Source organism: Telopea speciosissima, chromosome 3 (genome assembly GCF_018873765.1).
Source record: "Telopea speciosissima isolate NSW1024214 ecotype Mountain lineage chromosome 3, Tspe_v1, whole genome shotgun sequence".
NCBI lineage: Eukaryota > Viridiplantae > Streptophyta > Magnoliopsida > Proteales > Proteaceae > Telopea > Telopea speciosissima.
In genome coordinates this window covers 58,038,690-58,048,695 of record NC_057918.1, presented here as the reverse complement: position 1 = coordinate 58,048,695, position 10,006 = coordinate 58,038,690, and the positions used below count along the sequence as shown (strand labels likewise).

At 45.5% G+C, this 10,006-nt stretch overlaps 1 protein-coding gene across 1 annotated transcript in view; it reads left to right on the top strand.

Annotated features, from left to right (window-relative positions):
• The first annotated feature begins 6,364 nt into the window (after nucleotides 1-6,364).
• Nucleotides 6,365-10,006, top strand: part of LOC122655334 — a 42,508-nt gene continuing 38,866 nt past the window's right edge. Inside the window, exons 1-2 of the mRNA XM_043849539.1 lie at nucleotides 6,365-6,659; nucleotides 7,425-7,651. Of these exons, the coding sequence (XP_043705474.1) occupies nucleotides 6,365-6,659; nucleotides 7,425-7,651 (522 nt within the window). The remainder of the gene's footprint in view (nucleotides 6,660-7,424; nucleotides 7,652-10,006) is intronic.

The window sequence follows — 10,006 nt, the reverse complement described above, 5'->3', positions numbered from 1 at the left end:
GTGGCGAATCCATTAGTTCACCCATTGATGAATTGTCCCCTGTGCTTGGGAATATGGGTCATAGTCCATGTCATGGGCCCTAGAGATTTTTATTTTGTGTTAAAGGAGGAGGATTTGGTGCAGATTAGGTTGTGTTATCAGATTCCATCGTCATTCAAGTTATCTTTTCCTGGAAAGACTGACACCATTATGTTGAGGAGGCCCAAGGATTGTATCTTCTACAAAGAGATGTTTTTGTGAAGAGTGCAACTGCTACTACATTCTTTGTTCGTCGATGTCCTTTGCCATTATGGCATTGCCCCTGCACAACTTTCTCCGAATTAGTTAAAGTGTATTACAGAGTTTATTGTGGCGAGTCGGTGCAGGGGATTCGATCCTTCCATTGTGCTTTTCCCCCATTGTTTTATCCTGAAGACACAGGGGGAGGCATTGTTGTGGTTCTACTTTTCTCACAGTAGAAAGGAGGTGAAGATAGTTTAGTTGCCCAACAAAGTGGGTGACGGGTGGAGGAACAAGTTTTTATGGGTTGAGGCGCCCTTCAGTTTTGCCACACACTGGGCGGAGGGGATCTTGATTAGCCTCATGAATCAGGTCGGTACCTTATCGAGGTCTGAGACAAAGCGACTGAAGGCTCTATGTGCGGGCACGGTTGTGCCTTACACTGACTTGACTATCCATCTAGTGTTGGTTGAGGCTGGCCTTATTTGAGGTACTTGGGGTTTTTGGCCATTTCTTACTCTAGTTTGAGGATTGCTCCTTTTCCTTACTCTCTTCTCCCTTTATTTTTGAGGTTATTGCATTTTGCCCTTGGTCAGGTGAAGTTATCGACGTCGAAGAGGGGGCAGAGATGTCGACAGGTGGGCGTGGGAAGGAGGTTATTTCTGGTGGTGCTTTGAGCAAAAAGGCTCAAAGGGGTGAATCACGCCTAACTTTTATGGCAGATGCAATCTCTTATGGGAGGAGGAGTGGAGGTGGTGTTTTGGGTTCACCAAAAGGCGAGTTGAGTAGGAGGAAGAGGAGAAGGTTGGTGCTGGCAGGTTAGGAGGTTTCTTCCTCCTCGACCCATGGTGAGGTGCAGTCGGAGATGGCTGTTGTGTAACCTGGGGTTCCAGCTGGCCCTCTTGGGGCTGATCCTTTGACTTTGCCGGGTTCGGGGGAAGAGTTTGGTGGGGTTGATGCAATTCTCCCACTGTTCGAGGATGCGCCGATGGCTATTGGTAGGCTTGGTGGGGACTCGTCTATTGCGGGAGATTGTCTCTCTGGCAGGGCGCAGGGCCCTGATAGTGTTGGTGCTGGTTTACTCGAGGTCTCGGAGGGGCGTTGGTACGGCGCTGGACCATCACACTTTGTTCCCCCTGGGGTGTCACCGTGGAGGACTCTATGTTGGGTGATAGTCTAGTTGTTGGGGAGATTTTACGGCACGGGTTGCCGCCCATTGACATACAACTCGTCGTGGAGGGCTACCTAGAGTCTTTTACCAGCTCGTCCTTGTGCAGGCTTGGCTCTATGAGTTCTCCCCGTGCTTTTTTTTTGCGCGTAGGTTGTTCCTTTGGTCCTTATGTCTTTATTCTCTGTTGTCTACCTTTCTTATTGTAGGGGGCGCCGCTTGTGGCTTCGGTGATGAGGCATCAATAGGAGGAGATAAGGGGTTTGCACGCGTCACTGGGTAAGCTGTAGTCTGATTTTAACAATCGGGTGGTGGCAGATAGGACAGATAGGGACGAGGTGGTTAGGTTAAGGAAGCAGGTTATCCAGTTGAAGGTCAATCTAACTAAGGAGAGTGGCACATTAGCAAGGTGAATGAGAGTGGTCTTCAATTGGCTCGGAGGCGTATTGAAAGGTTGGAGAGGTTCTGCAAAGATAACAAGAAGAGGTTTAAGGATCGAGAGGCAGGGGTCAGGCGGACTCAGGAGCTTCAAATTGAATCAGATAGGAAACTAGACTTGCTCATCCGTAGCCATAATGATCATGTGGAGATTGCACGCTGGCTGGCCTTCAGAACAGAGGAGGTAGACAAGACTCAGGCGGAGGTCCAACGGAAGTGTGAGTAGCAGGCGGAGCTCACAAAGCAGACCACCGCTCAGAAGAGAGAGCATAAGGAGGTGTTGGAGAGCGCTCGAGGTCTATGGAGGTGCCTTTGGAGAAGCAAGATGAGATCATCGTGGAGTTTTGGGGATCCGAGCTTTACACGAATGAGATTGAGGAGGCGATGGAGGTTCGGGTCCAGTCTAAGAGTTTCTCCAATTTCAGTTCTCTGTTGCAAAAGCACTTTAATGAAGGAGCTGAGGGGGTGCAGGGGTTAGTTTGGGAGCTTTATCCGAGGGAGCCTGACTATGATTTTTTTGGGTTTGTTGAGTTTTACCGAGAGAGTGGTGGTCGCGGTACGTCACATGATGAGGGCGAGGGTGATGGTGATGGGGACTCGACGGGATCCCATGATAGGGGTGGGGTGACTTTTTTGTGCCTGGCGGCGAGCTAGGTCCCGTGGTGTGCTGATTGTTGAGCTTGTTGGTTCGCTAGGAGAGGCTTCGAGTGCAAGGCAGTTCGCTGGTGAGGAGGTCACAGACAACGTAAACCCTGGGTCTTCGGGCCGGGGGAGAATGGTGGCCTTCAAGGGTAGTGATGGGGGTCTGCTAGTTGTGATTGACTCAGAGTGATGGAGTGAAAGTAGTTTTTCGTTTTCTTGCACTTTTTATAATCGTTGACACTAAATGAACAATGTGTAGCTCTTATTTCTTTCGTCGTTTGTTTGTGTTTCTTCATCTTTCTTTATAGGTTTTCTGGGTGGTTGCTGGCAAAGCATGATTCTGGGGACCTTAAGGGTTTTTTGTGCTTGTCAATCTATCATTCCCAAGGATTAATTAATTGGATGGGGGGAGTGTTGGTTGAAATTTGCTTCATCTGTTTAAGTGGCTCTTGCCGCGCTTATGAATAGCTGTGGGGGCGCCTGTCACAGCCATATTTGCTTTCTTTGCTTGTTTTGTCTTGCTTTGTCGTCATGTCTTCTCATTCAGTGACTGGTTGCTAGAAGAAGATTTCTGTGGTTTAGGTGGAGTCTGCGACCCATGCTATATCAATGGGGAAGCCTTCTTTGCAACGGGGCTACCGTCGTCTGATTGTTGCCACTACTGGGAGGTCTTCCGAGGTGTACGTGGTTTGTGTTTCCAGGAAGCGACCATCTGAATCCGCTCTAGAGAGTTCGTCCTCACACTTTTTAGGATCTTCTCCCATCTTCCGCAGGCGGAGGTCTCTAACGACGCTTGACCCTGACGTTTTAGAAATGTTTCCATTTGGAGAATCAACAGAGGGAGGTGTAGGAGTTTTGTGCGAAGCTGGAGCAACAACACGTGCGTTTGGAGAGGAAGGCTGTGCTGGTTCAAACAATACTGGAGCAATCTTTGGGGGAGCTTGCTACGGTGAAGACGATGGTGCGGCAGATGCAGAAGGATGAGTAAGAGTTGCGGGCCCGGGCGAATCATCACCAGATAAGGGCTGATGAATTCAAGAGGCGCTTTAGGGCTGCATCGGCTAAGGTTGATGACGCTGTGCATCAGGTTTTCACTTTGCCTAAGGACCCGTAATCTGCCTTCCCGTCATTGTTGGGGTTGTCAAGCCCTGAAGTGTTTTGGCTGTCTATTTCTTCTCCCGTGGTGAGGTTTTTTGTCATGTTGGCCTCTTGCATGGGGCGTTTTTTGTTTTAGTTTGTTTGCCTTTTGTTTGCTTCTCATTTTTTTTTCATAATTTTTGTGACTTTTCTATTGAAGCTTTGGAATGCCTTTCCCTCTTCATCTTCCTACTTTCATGTGCTTTTCCTACGTTGATGGAGATTATGCTGAGATATTTCTGTTATCGTTGTGATGTCTTTTGGCGAGTTGAAATTTTCCACATGGCTCCTAATTGGATTTCTTTTGGGCGAGTTGATTGGACGTGCTGTCTTTATTCCCTTGATGGGGCGTTGGTGGGATATCCCCTTGGTTGCCTTAATGGCACTATTACTTTTCTTTCAAAATGTTACATTCTCAGGATTTTCACATCTTTTCAAGATCTTTTGGGTTTGGAGATTGTGAAGCGAGGGTGCAATGGGGTAGTGCCACGTGGGCCTTGACGTAGGCCATTTGAATGGGTTTCTCAATTTACGGGAGGATATTTGGATCTGAGCCGTCGTGTCTTTCTTTCATCTCGACCGTTGGTTTTGTTATAAATAGGGGGCAGGTTCCTTTCCTTAGCATGTTGTTGCTCCATTTTTCGCTCCCATGGCTATCTTTTATTGGTTTTATCCCTGTGACTCCATGGCTGCTCTTTTGTTACTCTGGTGTTGTCTTTGCTATTGTTTTTGGAGTTACAAGCGACGTCACTGCGATGAGGCCATTTCTGGGGTGGAGTTCTTCTAGCTGTCCTTGGCTCTAAACTTCGAATGACAAAGTCCCCGCCCGCAGCCTTGATCTTTGACGACGCATGATGTCATATTTTGTTTGTAGGCTTGGGGCAGCCTCTCTGTCCAGTATGCTTGTGTGGATGCTTGGCGACAGTTTACTGGTACAAAGAGGTGGCGAATCTTGAGGTGGTCATCTCCTTACTCTCGCCTGGTCTCCTCCCATCTCTAAGCGGTGGGAATCCATCACTGGGAAACATCCTCGGCTCGGAGGAATCGTGCATCTGCAAGTGGAGGATCCGTGGAGCTACGATCCCCTCAGGACGCCATTCGGGTCGCTTGACCTGACATTCCTTTCACGGACTCTCCTCATGGGTCCTACTGGGGTGTTGTCTTGTTGGATCGACCCAGGCAAACCGACTGTACCCCTTCCATTGTCTCCTTACTTTCTAGCCCTACTTCACAAGAGGCCCTGCTTTCCTTGTGTTCGTATTGGGCTACGGAGTTTGGTGGGGGCCAAGCATGTTTAATCCTCTTTTGGGTTTGTCAGGGTTCTTGTTCCTGTTTCAGCCCAAGCATGTTTAATCCTCTTTTGGGTTTGTCAGGGTTCTTGTTCCTGTTTCTATGTTGTAAAACATGCTTGGACGCTAGTCAGGGTTTCTCTTTCTTCCAAATCCTGTTTCTATGTTGTAAAATGTTGATGGATTCGAGTCTTGAAGTTGTAATATTTAATGAATGATAAAGAATGTTCCATTTTCTTCCTATGGTTCTTCTTCCTTGTTTTTGGTATGTGTAGATGAAAAGAGTGATATCCATGCGAGTTTGCAATATTCAGGACGGGTTTGTGGGGGGTAGGTGTACTCTTTTGGTGGCGTTGGGCCTCCCGGCCTTAAGGGTCTTACCAACTGTTGGCTCGCAGAGATCAAGCTCGGGATCTCGTTGGAGACTTGACGCAGTCGCTTGAGCGTTTATTGTGAGGGGCAATACATGCCTTGAATGTTGGGCAAGGTGGGCCTTAACACATGCCTAGAGCACTTGGCAAAGTGGACCTTAACACATGTCTAAAACACTTGGCGAGGTGGACCTTAGCACAAGCCTTGAATGCTTGGCGAAGTGGACCTTAGCACAGGTCTAGAGCACTTGGCGAGGTGGGCCTTAACATAGGCCTTGAACGCTTGGTGAGGGGGACCTTAGCACAGGTCTGGAGCACTTGGCGAGGTGCGCCTTAACACAGGCCTAAAATGCTTGGCAAGATGGGTCTTAGCACATGCCTTGAACGCTTGGCAAGGTGGACCTTAACATAGGTTTGAAGCACTTGGCAAGGTGGGCCTTAACACAGGCCTAAAACACTTGGCGTGGGCCTTAGCACATGCCTTGAATACTTGACGTGGTGGAGTTTAGCACAGGTTTGGAGCACATTGCGACGTAGGCCTTAACACAGGCCTAAAACGCTTGGCGAGGTGGGCCTTACACAGGAGGTGGACCTTAGCACAGGTCTGGAGTACTTGGCAAGGTGGGCCTTAACACAGGTCAGTATTGGTCGGCTTTGCTGGTGAGGGCTTGTAATTGACACCCCTAACCGTTGCCTCACATCTATGGTTAAAATGGTCCTACTTGTAAGGGTCATGCATTTTCTACACTTCGATTCTTGCCATATGCATGGCAAGGTAAAATCCAAACCGTTCAAAGGGTGGATAACAGTAAAACACCATGTCACCATTCTCAAAAAAAAATAAAATCCGTCACCATATATCTTAGGATCCTGCTCCTCTCCAGGGAGCCTAGCGCCTAGATGTGTGCGGCACACCCAGCCATTGGATGCCCCCTGGGCACTGGGCTCCTGAAAAGGAGCTCGATGCAATGACCCTCGTCAGCTCAGTTCACACTTGGGCCGGTTTCCCTGAACCGACTGCGCTGGTGACTAGTGAGTAGTGAGTGGGTGACCTTCTCTGCAGGTTTGCAGTGGAGCGGCATCACTACAAATCTTAACCAATGGACAGAGCGTCTGCAACTGTTAGCGGGCCCCACATCAGGTCCTCTTCGATGAGGAGAAGGTTGCGACTTTATCCAAATGGCTTTGTAGAATGGGGTGCGAAGAGGCATCCAGCAATGACTGCTCTCTCTTGTTCCACTTGTTCTTCTTCTACACCCACAGCCACAACCTCCGCTCTCTGTTGCCACAAGGCCCAGAGGGGAATGTTGGGCAGAACCCTCCGGCGACCCATTTTCTGCAGCCCTCCCCTCACCCCCACTTCTCTCTTTCTCCACCGTCCTTTCTCTCTACGGGGTAAGTTTTGCTTCTCCTTCTTCTCCTCTGCATTTAGTTAGTTACTGGGAACTATGTAGAATTTATCTGGATTTTTCCATACAAATCCAACCACACTTGCATCAATTTAATGAACGAGAGAAATTATATTATTTGTTACGTGGGTCAATGCATTTGGGGAAGAGATTGTCAACTACTGGGTCATTTGAATGAATTCTATTGTGTAGATTCTTAAGTGGGATTCATTGAATAGATTCTTGTATATATTCACTTGCCATCAGACATCATTCTTCTTGTTTTGTTATGGAATTCTATATTGATATAACTGTTTGTTGTATCTGAATTAAAGGTATCCTTGTTTGGATTCACATCCTATCTAGATGGTAGGGACTTAGAGAATGGTGATTGTGAGCAGTAAAGATGTAAATGAGGACAACGAAAATGTCCAGCCCTAGATTATCTTTTAATGTTGATCTGATTATCTCCTTTGATTGGCATCATATAGTTAATCCAAACCCCACTTTCCCAAGAAAAAAAAGGTGAAAGAAGTGAAAATATCTTCTATTCAGAGGAACTAGTACTATAATAAAGTTGGACTTGCTTTGTGTAAGTGAATTAACAAATGCTGAACCAATAATTTCCTCAAACTCCTGATGTCATGCAGCTAAGAGAGTTCAGTTACAAGATTCAAAAGAAACAGATGGTTCTTTTGTAGACTATATTTAATCATAACCTGAAGTTTCGTTTATTAGAATCAAGTATTCAAGTACTCCATGTGTTTTGCAGTTACAAATGATTCTAACAGGACTGAAGTGTCTCCGGATACTACAATTGAAATATCTGAGGCTGACAAGATCGTTGATGGAATGAGCTTTAGTGAGCTTTGCAATGATTTTGAGTGCATTAGTAGCCCCTCTATTGAAGCCACAGCAAGGCAACTAGCACGGGACATTCTGGAGCTACGAGAAGGCAATCGTGCTCTGGGAACCTTCTCTATCTTTGTCAAGTACAAGGTACTCTTTTTTTTGGTTCATTTTGCATGACTAGATATTTTAGTCATTTTGCTTGAAGAAGTTAATAACTTGGCAAGCAAAAGGGTGACATTCTTGAAAAAATGTAATCTGCCTATCCAATGCAAACACATAGGAGGGATCCTGTCACCAGGTTAAATTTTGTCCTGCAAAGACAATTCCAATAAACAGCAAGGAGCTAAACCAACGATAACAACGTGCATCACGAACTATACATAACCACATCCACAATTCCACAGAGGAGGTGGGTGGTTGGGAAGGTTTTGGCCTGTTGATGAGGAACCACAGATGTATGTTGGGAACTACACTTCTAGCAATAAATCAGAGGATGCAGGCACTTAACTAACACTAACATGAATACCCCTCCTCTGGCTCTCAAAGACAAGAGGTCAATCCTACATATATTTCAGGGTTTCAACCCTAGACATGTTAAAAATAGGAAATGAACATTTAGAAAGATTATAAAACGTATCAGCCAACCCGGACTACAAATCTATGCCAACTATCAACGAATTCCTAGGATTTTATTTTTCCTCTTTTGTGGGGCTAAGAACTACCAGTTGAAGTTTGGACGTTATGCTGAAGAGTTGTGACATTGGTTGCAAGGTTATGCCCACTTGACACTGCAGCTACAGGGCCTCTGTGTCTATTCTAAACTTCCTCTAGTTATTTGGCCTGGGCTATGTGAGGCTGAAAGCCTGAAACTATTCCTGCATATGTTTCAGATGCTGAGCCCTACCCAGTGGTAATATTGCAGCTTAGGTCAACTAACACAGAAGATAATGTTCACTCACCGATTGTGTTTTCTTTTATATGGGAAATTGATGCAGATCCAAGCCTCCACGAGCTGAAGAAGCCACCCTAATCATAGGGCCTTAGCTAGGAGCCTTAGTTTATTTTCTGCTTTCTATACTTAGTTTTTTTTTTTAGTTCAATTGTAAACTGTTAAGTTATGTAACTCGATAAGGGTACTTTGGGCATTTCTCTTTGTTATTTTGTTTCTTATTTCTCTCCTTAGCTATCATAGTTGGCTATGGAGGGTATACTTGTAATTCTGTTCCTATTAATGAAATCTATATATAGAGGGCTGAGGAGAGACACAACTCACTCAAGCATTTCAGCTCTCATTCTCTTTTCTCATCTTCTAACATAAACTTAAATTGAACTAGTTCATACTTGATTCAATTTAAGTGAAATAATGCTATTGGCTGATAGGGTCTTATATCCTATTGGTTACTTAGGAATCTTTTAAGTTCAGGTGTTTTAATTGTTTTAAAGTGTTTAAATCAGACCCCTCCACGATTTCTAAAGGAGGAGGACTTGTAATAGTTTTAGGAATCAGGCACTTAGGCCTATTATATTAATAAAACCGTGGCAAGGCTCCCCTACATTATTCAGACTAAAAAAATCGACTCTGTTTGCTACTGCCATTGCTGCTGTTGTTTAGCTCCATGTGAGTATGCCTCATGGGTAATATCAAGGAGACCTTGTAAGTCATATCAAGGTGGAAGGGATTGGTGGACTCTGATCCACTCCTTGCATCTTGTAGATCGGGCGGTCCTGCTCTAGCCGTTCTTCAAGCTGCAATTGAAGAACCTGCAAATCCAGTAAGTGATTTACAGTTTTCTGCAACTACCCTTCTTCTCCTAATCCTCCAACCTAAACCTACTTCATACCAATTGATCCCCATAAACCCTAGATCATCTAAACTCTGTCCAGCCCTATTCTATCATTCAAGTCCACTCAAATTTCAGACATAACATCCTCACAATAACCCTTCTACTTGACTTTAGTGTCTGCCCTAAGCCATCATTCAAACCCTAATTCCTTCATTCTCCATTAATTCCCCCAAAACCCTAATTACAGATCCATCACTTCCAGCCATCAGAATTCACTCTAAACACAGCCGAACTATCCTACCGCTGTCCCTCGGCCAGAAGCCCTAGTCCAAATTCCTACTCTAAACCCTAAATTCATTATCTTCTTCTTCTCTAAACCCGAAACCCGAAACCCTAATTTTCTGGAATTTAAAATCTCATTCAAACCTAATTTAACCTAGCTCATTATACTCCCCTAGGCCTGCCTAGCTTTATCATCCATCAAACTTGTCCATATCCTAACCCTAACCCTAAATCTGACCCAATTTCTTCAATTCTGCCCTATTCGGCTAGCAGTTCAGAAGGTCCTGTCTAACTGGCTCCTAGTAGTTCCTTGTTTATCTAGGACTACATTAGGAATGGTTCATTTCCCATTCTGTTTTTGATGGCTATTTTGCATGGGAAGAAAATGAGGCCCCCCATTAATGACATTATGTGGGCTGGCAATTATTATCAACCT